This window comes from Platalea leucorodia (assembly GCF_965183815.1).
Source record: "Platalea leucorodia genome assembly, chromosome: 15".
Classification (NCBI taxonomy): Eukaryota; Metazoa; Chordata; class Aves; order Pelecaniformes; family Threskiornithidae; genus Platalea; species Platalea leucorodia.
In genome coordinates, this window is record NC_138837.1 from 3732354 (window position 1) to 3745954 (window position 13601).

The 13601-nt window shown below is 58.2% G+C and overlaps 1 protein-coding gene across 1 annotated transcript; it reads right to left on the minus strand.

Annotated features, from left to right (window-relative positions):
* Positions 1-345: 345 nt before the first annotated feature.
* On the minus strand, positions 346-10429 carry AGPAT2 (1-acylglycerol-3-phosphate O-acyltransferase 2). The gene is made up of 6 exons (XM_082327209.1): positions 10186-10429; positions 5957-6090; positions 5212-5387; positions 4913-5008; positions 3116-3188; positions 346-2408 (listed from the first exon to the last, which is right to left on the minus strand). The coding sequence occupies exons 1-6, from the start codon at positions 10371-10373 to the stop codon at positions 2257-2259; spliced, it is 819 nt and encodes a 272-aa protein (XP_082183335.1). The 5' UTR covers positions 10374-10429; the 3' UTR covers positions 346-2256.
* Positions 10430-13601: the final 3172 nt, after the last annotated feature.

Genomic DNA, 13601 nt, shown 5'->3' on the forward strand with positions numbered 1-13601 from the left:
AGGCTGTGGGATCGTTACTGGCTGGGAAGGCGCTCGCTCCAGGGCCCTGCTCTGACACGGGCTCCCATCCACACAGGCACCACCTTCCTCTTCCCCCTGCGATGGGTCCCTGCAGGCGTTGGTCCTCCCCGTTCAGGCCAGGCTGTGGCTCAGCACAAGGCTGGGGTGCGGAAGCACGGCCCTTCTGCCTGTGGGACGCAGGGTGGGGACAAGGACCTGCCCTTCCCCCTCCGTCACCAAACCCACCCCCTGCAAGAGCTGAAAGGTCAGCGCCCTTCTTCCTCCCGCAGCAGCCCTCCTCCCTCGGCTCCCACACAAGACCAGGAGTCTCCTTTATTTAAATAACCAAAGGTGTACTTTTTTTTTTTTTTAAAGCACATAACATTATTCTCAACCCAATTAAAAGTGAACAGCAGATAACTGCACACAGAGGCACCGCTCCCTCCTCCCAGGGAAGGATGCTGCAGGAGTCACTCCATGGACGTGGTTATCCCCCCCAGGAGCCCTCCCGGGACCCTCCGGGGTTTAACCTCCATGACAGCCCTTTTTCTGCCGCTCTTACAAAGTGCTGGTTCGGCTCCCATCCTCCCACGCCGGCAGGTCTGACCCCTGAGTCTGTAGTGTAAGGCCCCTCTGGTAAGGCCCCCGCCAGCACCAGCTCAGCCCCAGCGCTCCCTCCCTCGGGGACCGCTGGCTCTGCGGGGAATCCCTGCCTTTCCCGGTTGAGGCTTTGACCCCAAAATGCCCCATGACCGCAATTCCACCAACGCAGCCCCAGACAGGCTGCAAAAGCCGGCTGTGTCGGTTACCCGAGCAGCCCCAGGCAGTTTATCTCAAGTTTATAGGCCCTGCACCATGACAGGAGAGCTAAAGCCTCCCAGTTAGAGGTGAGGGTTACCCCCTGGAACCATGGACCTGACCCAGCCTTGCTCTTCGCAGAGGTCATCGACACTTCTGCAGCTCCCAGCGAGGGATGCAGGAGCCCCGCTGGTCCATCACCCCAAAGCACAGGGGAAACCCCTTTATCTGAATGGGGGAAGGAGCTCATTTCCCCCAGAGGGAGAGCTGAAGCCTTCCGAGCCCCGCTACCGTTGCGGCTCACCCGCCCTATGACTCTGCAGGAGTTTTACAAGCCTTGCAGAGCAGCAGCTCCACTGAGGTCTGCACAAAGACACGTGGGACAGGCACCATCTTTCGGCCACTGCTGACCATGACAAGTAGCAAAACAAGCACGACATAGCCCTGTGCATCCCCAACGAGTACTGCAGGCACTACTGCGACAAGGTCAAACCGTGGCAGGGAGGTGGCACCACAGTTTCCCAACACCAAGGAAGCTCTGAGCCAACCCAGCTGCGTGTGACACACACGGCGTCCAGAGGTGTGCCACAAACGAGTCCCACGTGAGGACAGTTTGGCCCAGGACTCGGACAGATCTGTGCAGTTTTTAAAATCAAGCCGGTGGCTCTGAATGGTAGAAAGAAGCACAGGGTTTCATTCAGAACATGACTAAACTGGCAAGGCTGGACAGCATTCAGCTAAACTCTGCCCAGACCATATACACTGGCTTGGTCAGACTGCAGCTTCCCCTCCACTGCTGCACCCCTCAAAGAGCAAGGGCACTTGTTCAGACAAGGCAATCAAGCCCAAAGAGACATGATAAGGCTGACCGGCCCCACACATTCCGCTTCACAGCCCAGCTGAGGTTATTGGCCCTAGGTGCTTACTTCAGAAATGAAAGACTTGGCTCAGGAGTGCCTGGGCAACACAAAGCCCCAGCACAAGATGCTGTTGTGACCCAGAGGTGTCTCTCAAGGAGATGGGCCCTGCCCCAGAGACCGCCCGTGAGCTCCACCATGCCGGACGGCAGTGCTCCGGGCTGCCCAGGGAGGACGCCGCACTCCCAGTGCTGCTGAAGAGCCAGAGTCTGGATTTTCACCTGATTCTCAGCCCTGTTTGAGCAGCACGCCAGCTGCCTGAGCTGGAGGAACTCACCTCTCTGGTCACTGAGCCCTTTGGTAGCACAAGTTTGATGCCTGAGAAATTCAGAAAAAGGAGACGTTTCATTGCAAGATAATGAACCCATAAGAGAAATCCACTCAACGGGGAACCTCAGTGCTGGCTCAACACCCCGTGTGTGCCAGTCCGTGCTGTTCCCAGAGTTAGAAGTCACTGCAGAGGAAGAGAAGTTCCTTCGGTATTTGGCAACAGACGGGTTCCTTCAGCCACCACCACACGGTGACGCCACTGAAGAAGCATCTAGGACGAGTCCTTCACCGCGCTTGGACGGCCGGACAGCCTGAACAGGGTCTCCCTCATGGTGCGGAAGCATCTGTCAGTGAGGTCAGAGACATCGTCTGATGTCAGGCCTTTGGTCTCTATTGGAGGCAGGACCTCAACCTTGATTTTGCCTGGGAACAAGAGAAGAACCTATGAGAAACCCACACAGCACAGGAGCACCGCTCTCTGCCCTCCCAGGACCCCTGCTCCCCCCACCCTGGACAGCCCCAGCACAGCCCTCATCCCCTCACAGGGCTTCAGGCATCCACCCCTGGAGCACGGGCGGAGGCACAGCCCACACCAGGTGCTCCCTCCATCTGCTTCTGCCCAATGCTCCTACCTTCGGCTGGCTCCAGCCATCCACACAGCATGGCAAGCATGGCTTCCTCCCAAAAAGTGAGAGGTACTGCTCCAAGTTGACTGAAAGCCAACGTTCTGCCCAGCACTTGTACTGACAGACTTCAGAGCTTTGATACGACCAGCTTCCTCTGTTTGCCTGCAGAGGGGCCCCTGCTTTGAAAGGTCAGGAGGCAGAGCACGCTTGCTTCCTTCCCCAAGCCCTCACCAAATGGCTTGGGCTGTGCCAGTTATGAGAGGGAAAGGTGGCATCCACGTTTTAATGAAAACATCCCTCACCGTATTTAATCATATTCTTTCCCAACTTAACCCAGCCCAGGCTCTGGTGCCAAGTGCTTTGAACTGGCTCCACACATATCCCAGAGGGACGACTCCTGTTCACCCCAGCTCTGCTTCCCACCCTTGTGAACCAGATCTCCACATGGGTACAGCATCAACCCTGTCTCCAAGTGACCGTAAAGGCCCTCAGGACCTTTGGTACCTGATGTAAACAGATTCTTCTTTGGGTTATAGAAGGAGGTGAAGGAGGAATACACCACGGGGATCACTGGCACCTGGGGGAAGAAGAGGAAAAAGGAGTTACTTGCACTGCAGCAACTCAGGACAGGCCAGATACAAGCAGCAGATCCCACGCAGCAGGGCTGACCTGGCCTGGCTCTCAGCTGTACAGGGCACACACAGTCCCACAAGCAAGACCCACTTCCAAAGGCCGGGACAGTCAGGAGTCAAATGGGATCGAAACCACTCCCCAGCAACTCAAGGCACAGGGACATTGGAGGCACTAGGGCCAAGTTACACTTCAGCCTCCGGTCAGCACTGGCTCTCAGGGCTCCTTGTCCCAAGCCAGGCTTCAAAACTCAGGTATTTTCTGACATGCAAACATTGAGGATGCCTGTTTTGACAGGCGTTGCCATGCCGTACAAGCACACGCTTGGGGCAGGCCAGGTGGTGTGCCTTCAGCTTCTAAGGAAAGGAGTCACCGGTTGCAATCAATTGCTCCCAGGGAAGCTTCAGACAGGCAGACACACAGCCAGGAGGGCAGGCACAGAGTCATTATCTCAGTGCTGATAACAGACACAGTCTCCAGTCAGTAACTCAGGGGGAGTTAGCAGAGGTGGGTGCCACTTCCACTGTCATCCTTCCCTCCTAGCAGCCGCCAGCCCCTGCCTTGGTTGCATCACTCCGGCAGGAATAGGGATGGTACAAGGCAGGCTACACCCTGGGCTTGCCCAACTGAACCCAGCAAGAGAGCTGGCACCTACTCCCTTCTCCAGGATCCCTGCTATAATACCTATTTTAGGGAAAGCAGTTTCCCCTCAGGCCTCCAGTCATCCCAGTCCTGAGAGGCAAGGCAGAGCATGCATGGGAAGGCAAGGCACCCATCTCCTCCCAGCCGCCTCTCCGGCACCTAGTCCCCAGCACCTGGGAGCCAAGCAGCGTGGCTCAGCTTCCAGCAACTGCCGGGCACAGGCGGCACGGCCAGGTCTTCAGTGTCCCCGGCACGCTGCCCCAGAGCTCTGCCCAGCCAAGCACCACTGCTCCTTCAGGAGCACCGACAGCTCCTGCTGTCCAAAGCCAAGGAGCTGTTTGTCTGCTCCCCCACTAACTGCTCACGGATCTTGTCATTTTGGAGAGAGAAGGCTTTTAAGACACACCAAGAAGTGCCATATGGCTGTCTGGGAGGGAGCAGCTATTTTCACACAGAGCAAGCCCAGATGTTGCTCTAAAGCGCTAGCATTAACAATCCTGAATCAAGACTACACTATTGCAACCTGGGGGATTGAGAAACGCATCAACAGCTTTGGGATTTCCCAGGCAAGCTCACAAAGTGCAGCACCCGCTGGGCTCCCTGCCAGAAACAAGCTCTGTGCTGCAGCCGTGCTCCCAGGAGCAGGGCACAGACACTGCACTGCCAGGCAGCTGCCTGCAAGGTGTAGAGCTAGGGGGTCAAGTGCGCCTGTCCCCCGTGCTCTGCCCTCCAGATTCAACACTGGGACTGCAGTGCTGGGGCAGTCAGGAGAGAGGACAAGGCAGCTTCTCCACTGTCTGCAGCTCCCTGGTCCACAGGGGTCAAGTCACTCTTGCAGGGGATGGAAAAGGCTCTCAGCTCCTGCTGGGCAGTACTTATGACGCCTAACAGTGGTTTAGCTGAGGAGCTCAGCTGTGACCTGGGAACACTGCTCACTTGAGAGCAAATAAGCCATACCACTGCATGACCAGTCTGCAATGCCACTGCAAAAGTATTCAGGGTCCCCATGCAGGAGCAAAGTGCTGTTACCTGTGCCTGGACAGCAAGGTGAAATGCTCCTTTCTTGAATGGCAGCAAATCCCCCGTGCAGTTCCTCGTGCCCTCTGGGTAGACCCACACCTTCACCTGCACGTGGGGAGATAAAGCCCTGCTTCAGCAATGCACTTGCAGTGCTCCCTTCCCGCTGGCCGAGCCACCAGCCAGCCTTGCCAAGAGCTGCAGCTGGCTGTAACTCCAGGCGAGCCAGCACCAGGAGCTCCACACCCCCCCAAGCCACCCCAGGACGCCCAGACACATCCCACCCCACCAAGCGCCACAGTCACACTCACGTTCTCAGCAACCATAGTCTTGGCGACCTCTGACATCACCATCTTGGCGTTGGTCGTGCTCTTCCTGTTGATGAAGATGACACCACCGAGGTAGATGATGAGCCCCACCGTGCCAGCGTACATCAGCTCTTTCTTGCCCACCTGGACACAGTCATTGGGCAGGACCTCCATCAGCCCTAATGTGATGGCAGAGGGTGAGAACCAGCAGCCACCCCCCCCATCCTGCACTCGGAAGGGACAAGAGACACAATCTGAGGTGGGGAGGGGAGTACCAGGGACAGGCCAGTGCCTTGTTTCTCTGCTGGCTTCTGCTGCCATCAAGAGAGCAGATGGAGACTCAGCACACAGCAGAATTACAGGGGCAGGGTGGCTGCAGGTCATAGCAAGACCCCTCAGCAGGCAGCTTACTCCTTGGCCCCACGGTGTCCAGCGGGGCCACCCCTCGTGCCGGGCTGCCTGGTACACCAACACAGGTGCTAGGCCAGCCAGGCTATCAGCAAGGCAGGGATGTAAAAGGGAGCTGAGAAGCACCTGAAGCTGAGCAGTACCTGGGGTGCTGCACGGGGGTGCGATTGCTCAGAGCGAGGGGAGACCCCTCCTGCAACCCGCACTGATAGAGAAAGCTGGAGCGGTTGGCTCGGTAGCACAGACCAGCCAGGGCAGGGGGCTGCTTGGCCAGGAGATGCGAGCAGGATTTCTGATGGTGAGCAAGAGAACTGCTCCCTCCCTCCCACCAGCTCCTCACCCATCATGTCGAGCATGCTCTGGTGGTTGGACACAATGATAGCAGGGCCCTCCACCTCTAAGTGCTCCCGTCCCTTCACCTCAAACCTCAGGCCAAAGAAATACTTGAAGGTCTTGACCACAGTTTTGATGATTCTGCAGAAGAGAAGAGCAGTCAGCAGCAGGGCAGGGAGGTGACAGGTCTGCTATAGCCAGGGTGGGTGGAAGGAGACAAGAAGAGCTCTGTGACGGAGAGCCTCCAGTCTCATTTGCCCTGTGGTCCACCCAGGTGTCCGTCCTGCACGGTCCCATGTACTCAAAGTGCTTCAGTTGCATGCTAAGCCCTGTCCACTCCCAGTGTGGGAATTTTACTGGAAGCCTGGGGGAAGGTGATAGTAACTTTGAGGCCAGTACAGCTAGACTCAATAGTCCATGCTTCCTTCAGGCTGACAGCATCAGCTCACAACCAGGCTCACTACGGGCTCTGCAGAAGAAGTGAGTCCAGCCTAGTGCAGCTGCAAGAGCCCTGCAAACAGAGGGCAAACTGGAAGCCCTCCAAAATGCAGGAGGGAGAGATGCTGGATCAAGGACCACTCCTCCTGCTGCCAGTCCTGCTCATTTAGCACAGTTTGCTTCCCCCTGTGCCATGGCTGTAGCCTGCTCCGATGCTACCAGTGCTTTCCTTCTGCAGTCAGCAGAGCCCCACAGGTTGTTCAAACAGTTCTCCTAGGAACTGCCACTCCCCAGCACGTGGTATTAGCGCACACACCCATCACCCAAGGAAGGCTCTGCCAATTCTCCTCCTTGCAGTGCTGGAAGATGCTGCCTAACGATACAAACACGGGGTGTTGTTACAGGGGGTCCAAGAAAGGAGGAGAATGAAGGTGAGAAACACTTCCCTGTACAACGCAAGGACGCAAGCAGCAAACGGGATGCTCCCTATGCAGCCTGGCAGAGGCTAGGTGCCCCCGGCAAACCCATCTTCAAGCAAATAGCTTTTGCCTGTCAGTTTACTTCCCCAGTGGATCTACAGGTTTGTCCACAAAGCTCCCAGCTTTCCTCCCCTATGCCCAAGGGCTGGGGGCCCAGCTGGCAGGAGACACCAGCAGCTCCACTGAGCCCGGCCAACGCATCGCGCAGGCTGCCGTGCCCTTGCTGAGCATGCCCAGCCCAGGCTTGCCAGCCGAGAACCTGCCAGCCCATGGCAGCAGGGCCCATCTACGCCACCCCCAGACAGGTGGGAGCTGGGGATGCTCCAACTGGGCCAAAGGCCAAAGCTGGCAGCACACAGGGGCTATTTTGGGCAGAGGAGCAGCCGTTCCCCAGGACAGGAGGCAGAAGAGCTTGCACGTGAACAAAGCCCCCAGGAGCAGCCACCAGCTCTGCTCTGCTCCCTGCTAGAGCCGATTCAGGAGCTGCCCTGCCCTCCAACAAGCACCCGGAGGCCCTGCCTCAGGGCCCACCTTCTCCCTGGCAGACAGGGGACAGAGTTTCTTCCCTGCAGGAGGAGGCTGGGGGACAGCATCAGCTTCTCCCCCACCACAGCGTCCAGCCGGAGGGCTGCACAGCACCATCAGCCTGGGAAGCACCCTTGTCACCCAGGGCAGGAGGCGAGCACCCCACCGGCATCTCATCCTGGCTTGGCAGCAGCTCCCAGCATCTGCTCTCCAAAAGTATCCCCACCCCTGCCACCAGCTCTTCAACCACACACTTTCATCAGGGCAACTTTCCCTGGCTTGCTCCTACCCACAGCGGGGTTCATTTCTCTGCGGGGTGCCCCACCACACGGACTACCCAGGCACTGACGTGGACACTGGAGTTCAGGCCAGGCCAACGGCCGCAGGTGACACGGCTGAGTGACACCACTGCTATCAGTCGCCTGGCATTCAAACTTGCTGCAAAGGTCAGAGCCGCACCCAGGGAAAGGACACGGGGAGCTGCCCAGGCTGCAGAGCTCCCGAGCACCACGAGCCCGCGCTGAGGCGATGGGAGCGCACTCCAGGTGCGGAGATAAGGGGGCAGGTGAGGAGAGGCAGGGTGACACGAATCGGTGAGGTCATGGTGGATGCCATGCCACCAGACTGACCTAAACCCCACTTCTCCTCCCTTCCGACTGCCAACCAAAAAAGAGGTCACCGCTCTGGAAGTCACACTGCTCAGTAGCTGGGAGAGGGTGGTTACACATTACTCAAGAGCAACCATCCAACTTCCTCCTGCCAGTATGAAGCCAGCGTTTCCTTGCACAAGATGTGGCCTCAGCCACTGAAAGAGGCAAAGGGGCAGAGCTCAGAGCAAGTAAAGAAGAAGCCGGTGACTGGCAGCCCTGCTGAGCTGGCCACGTCATCCACGAGGTTAAGCAGATGGGTCCTACTCCCCTCCAACCCTGCAAGCAGCTTCTCTGCTGGTATGAATGAACGTGACTTAGTGCAGTCACAGCTGCAGAGAGCTATAAATCTCATGCACTTATTGCCAGACACAAGGAGAGAGTAAAAAATGAGAGGGAATGTGCTTTTTCAGTGCACCCGTAGCAGCCTGAGTCTGAAATCCAGCAGCCCCAGCTTCACGTGCTCCGCTCCACAGCCTGTGACAGAGGCCTTTTTAGGATCCTCTGATTTTCAAGGATTAATGAAGTGTGCTTACCAGGTTGGAAGCTCTTGCAAGAGGTTTCGCTGCTAGATAAACAGCTCTATCTTTATCAGACACAGAGGGCAACCTCTTCCAAGTCACACCAGCTTGGCACTGGAGACAGGGGCACAGCAAGGACGGGGTGTTCTGTGCCGGGCAGCGATGCTCTTATCCCTGTCTGTCCACCAACACGTGCTCTGCTCCAACCCCCTTCCCCAAGCCGGAATAAACAGACTGAGATGTTGTAGAAATAAGGAGCTCGCTGCATCACCTCAGCCGCGGACCTCCCCGGGGCTGGGATACATGACCAGGATCATCAGCCAGCGCCAGCACATGGAAACAATGGGCTTAAGTTACAGGAAAAGGGCAGTTCCAGCCAAAATTCAGCTCCGAGTTTCAACATGAGGAATTGTCCACTGCAAGTTCTTGTTCCCAAAGAGTTCCTTTAAGTTTACAGGAGATTCACCAACTTTTAGGGGTGGGGAAGAAGAGAGTGTCTCCATAACTAACATCATAAATTCTCCCAGCTGCAAAGCTGGTTGCACATTGGAAAGCTGCTCCTGAGCGAGCCAAGGCAACCAAAGCTGGAGCCAGAGCTAGGCTGCAGTTCCCAGAGCAGATTGCTCTTTCCAGGGCCTGGGGCCACAGCACCAGAGTGGATACCAGACCGTGGGCTGGGGCGGGCAGGGCAGAGCCCACACGGCAGCAAGTCGGTGCCCTGTGCCCACTCCGCCCTGAGCCCTGCCTGCGAGAGCTGCACCACAAAGCAAAGTCCAGCTCCTCCAGCTGAGATGCTGCCCTACCTTTGATCCAAAACGATGTATTAAGGCAACAGGACTCCCCTTTCCCCTACACCCATGTAACTTGGCCTGGACACGGATGGTTAGAGTAGGGAAAAAGCTGCCTATGGGAGAGCAAAGCAAGGAGCCCAAGTTCTCCGGTGCTGCCAGCAGAAGTGCCAGCTCTACCCTTAAAACACGCCTTTGCATGTCGAGGAGCTGCTCTTCTCCAGCAGCAGCTCGGCCACCGCCCCAGGCGCCCTGTCCAAGGACACACAGAGCACGGCCTGACAGCAACAAGTGTGCCCCCGGCAGCTGCGCGGCTGCCGTGCTCCTTGCACCAGGCCGAGGGCAGCGCATTAAACACCGCCTGCCCGCGGGTAGCCCTCCTGGCACAGCGTCTGCTCCTGGAGGGGGAAAAACCCCGAACAAACACTGCTGTCACATAGCTTTCCCCAAAAGCTGAGTGGCCCCTGGAGCATGGCCGCTTGCCACCGTCCTCGCACCTTCCAGGCCCCTCCGAAGGGCGCTCGCCCCGCGTGGGGCTCTCCCACGGCGAGGGCACAGCTACCGGCCAGAGCAGCCCCTCACCGCAGCCCCCAGCGCCCTCCAGGAGCCAAGAGGCAACCCCGCTGCCAGCGGGGCAGCCACCCCAGGGTCCGCCGGCACAGACCTCAGGTAAAGGAGGCCACCATCGTCCCCCCGCCCCGAGGCTCCCACGCAGAAGCCGGGCCTGAAACCGATCTCCCCAGTTTGCGTTTCACCCACCCGCACCGCGGCCCCGCCATCGCACCCGTCCCCCGGGGCGGGCTCGCCCCCGCCTCGCCTCGGCCACCCCCCAAATCACCTCATGTTCTTGACGGTGCGGCCGCCGTTGACGAGGAGGCAGACGGGGGCCGTCAGCGCCGAGCTGACGATGCACAGCAGGAGGTAGAAGCCGATGCGCAGCACGAAGTTGACGGCGGGGCTGAGCTCCATCAGGACGTGGAGCAGCAGCAGCACCGCCGCGCCCCACAACAACCACCCCACCGCCATGCCGCCGCCTCGCCCCACCGCACGGCCCGGCCGAGACACGGCCGAGACGCCGCCGCCGCCGCCGCGCCGAGCGGCGTGGGCTGCCCCCGCCTTATGTGGGCGGCACGGAACGGCCCGGCCCGGCCCGCCCCGCCCGCCGCCCCGCCGCTCCCCTCAGCCGGGGCGGGACGGCCCGCTCAGGGCGCGGCGGGAGCACCGCGGGGTCCCTCATGGGGACCCTGAGGGCTTGGGGGTCCCCTCATGGTGCTGCGTGGGTCTGGGTCTCCTCGTGGTGTGGTGAGGAGGGCTTTTGGTCCCCTCATGGTGCCATGTGGGGTCTTTGGGGGTCCCTCATGGTGCCATGTGGGGGTCTGTGGTCCCCTCACGGTGCCATGTGGGGTCTTTGGGGGTCCCTTGTGGTGCCACGTGGGGGTCTTTGGTCCCCTCATGGTGCCATGTGGGGTCTTTGGTCCCCTCATGGTGCTCTGTGGGGTCTTTGGTCCCTTACAGTGCCACGAAGAGTCTTTGGAGGTCCCTCATGGCACCATGTGGGGTCTTTGGTCCCCTCATGGTGCCACGTGGGGGCTTTGGGGGTCCCTCATGGTTCCATGTGGGGGTCTTTGGGTCCCTCATGGTGCCACGTGGGGTCTTTGGTCCCCTCATGGTGCCACGTGGGGTCTTTGGTCCCCTCATGGTGCCCTGTGGGGTCTTTGGTCCCTTACAGTGCCACGAAGAGTCTTTGGAGGTCCCTCATGGAGCCATGTGGGGTCTTTGGTCCCCTCATGGTGCCCTGTGGGCTCTTTGGGGGTCCCTCATGGTGCCATATGGGGGCTTTGGGTCCCTCCTGGCATGGTGTGGGGGCTTCAGGTCCTTCACGGAAATTCGCAACTGACCGAGGTCAGCACGGGTCAGTTGCGAATTTTCGTGACAGGTTCCCGCTCGCCACATCCCCCTGCCCCTTGTCTCACCCATGTTCTCCCGCTGGTGCTTGATGCTGGTTATCCACCGGCACAAACGTGCTGAGCGGGATGGAGCTTTCCTCACTGGTGCTGGGGTTAGGTCAGGATCAGGCCCAACAGCTTTGTGGGAGCGAAGCTGGCCAGGGAGATGAAAGCATGTCTGCTGGAACTGACACAAACCGTTTCACTGGCCTCAGCAGGTTTTGCAACACTTTTTAGAGCAAAACCGCAGTCCCGCGGGTGGCAGTGACTTCACCAGGATAAGATGTGACCCTGGCGCTGCAGTCCTAAGCATCCTCTTGGTATCCGCAGCTTTGCAGCTCCTGGAAAACTCAAGGAAAAGTGATTGGCCCTCTCCAAATAAGCCTCATTCCCTTGGATCTCCCTAGACTCAACGACAGAGGTAGCGGGCTGTTCCCAAAGGAGCTGTCACCAAAACGAAGGGGGGCTCACTGCATTTTCACTGCCCCTCGGCAGCTTTAATGCTTGAAGCAGGAGACAAGCTCCTTCTCTCCGCTGGGGAGCTCAAGGCCGGTACTCCCTACAGCTGCCAGGCAATGACATCTCAGAGCCGGTCTCATGATTCCCGCTAATGCCACAAAGAACCCTTATTGTATTAGCATCTCGATGCAGCGTTGGATTAATCCCTCCGGCCTGCGTGGTACAGGCTGTTCAGAGAGCCTTGCTCCAGCGCCGTGCCAGCCGGCATATGCCTGGGAAGTCACCGAGACCTTTTCAGCTGAACATATGCTGGCCCGGAGCAATTCTGCATTATCCTCGTGACTTTTGCTGTTGTTAACATGGGAAGAAAGTCACCGGTGACCTGTCACAGGGGCATCGTGCGAGCTGATCTGCTCAACTCGCAAATGCCGGCTGACATTAGGAAACTGAAATGCGAATTCCAGCACGGCCGCGGCACTGATGGCAAACGGCATTAGCAGATACGGCGTGGTGGGGATGGCAGTTGCGCGTTTGCTTCACATGTGAGCTCCTAAAGGAGCTCGGCTGCAATTCCTTTCTCCCCACGCGCTCCAACAGATTATCTGGAGTAATGCAAATGAAACGTTTAATATTCGTCTGTAGCTCAAGGAAGGGGAGTGATCTCTGATGCCAGATTAGAAGCCAGACATGGGCCTGCCTGCTAGCAAGCAGAGCTGTCACGCTGAGTTATTTCATAAGGCAAGCGGTTATGCTGCCAGATGACGACAGCCTGTGCATTAACATTATGATAACAAACTGCCTGATGGAAGAGGGCCCGTGAGCCTCAGCGCGCTGCATAACGCAACAGGGATCACGTCATCACCCCTGAAACGCGGCCGGTTTTGGGCAGAGGCAAAGGCAACCCCCTCCTTGCCCTCCCAAGCTTCGGCAGCCAGAACGAAGCAGTTCCAAATTCTTTTAAAAAAACCCAGCTTATTAGATGATTGTGCTGCGTGTTTTGCATATTTAAACTACTGACTGAATTATTTAGACGTGTTGCAAGCGTACCCTGCAGGTAGTCTAGCTGAGCAGGGTCCAGAAACGCTGGCAGGAGCAAGCACCCAGCCAGCGCCGAGCAGGCAGTAAATTCTCGGTGGCAGGCACTGCCTGTTGAGGGTGCGTGAGGTGCCCAGCACCTTCCAGCACCCTCAGCGGGGACCTGGGAAAGCCGCCTTGAAAAACTACCTCGAAAAGGTAAAAGACTGCTAACAGCAAAGCATGGTGAGCAGAAGGGTCCACGCAGCATCGCTGGTGGTGGGATTTCTGTGGCTGGGTCCGTGAAAAGCCATTAAGCCGAGAGCGTTACCCTTTGCCTTAGTTTACTGATGTCTTAAAATAACCTGGCTATGTTTTTTATCTTTATTTGCCTTAATTTATTGCTTCCCTTGGAAGCAACCTGTGACCTCGCTTTTGATGACTTGCTTCTGACTGGACAAGAAATGGAGCCAGGGAGAAGGTCTCCCACGTATGTAGGGAGAAGGTGAGTGGAAAAAGGAAGAGAGGGAAAGCACTCGGCAACGTAGGAAGGAAGGAGAGACGTGTCGTTGCCTGGCATCGCCGTGCAGGGCTGAGCAGGTTGCAGAGCAGCGGGAGGCTGGAGGCCAGGCGGGTGGGTGGTCGGTGAGGACCCCCGGGGAGGCGCAGGCGGTGCCGAGGGAGGGCTGGGTCCGTCTGCAGAGCGGCGTCTCGCTCCCCGCTGCCTCACCGTGCATCTGCCCTTGACTTCCCATGGTGTCTTTGGCAGCTCTACCCGGCGGCCTGCTTCTCTTCGCCTCCTGCCAAGGGACATGTGTTGAAAGCAGCAGCTGGG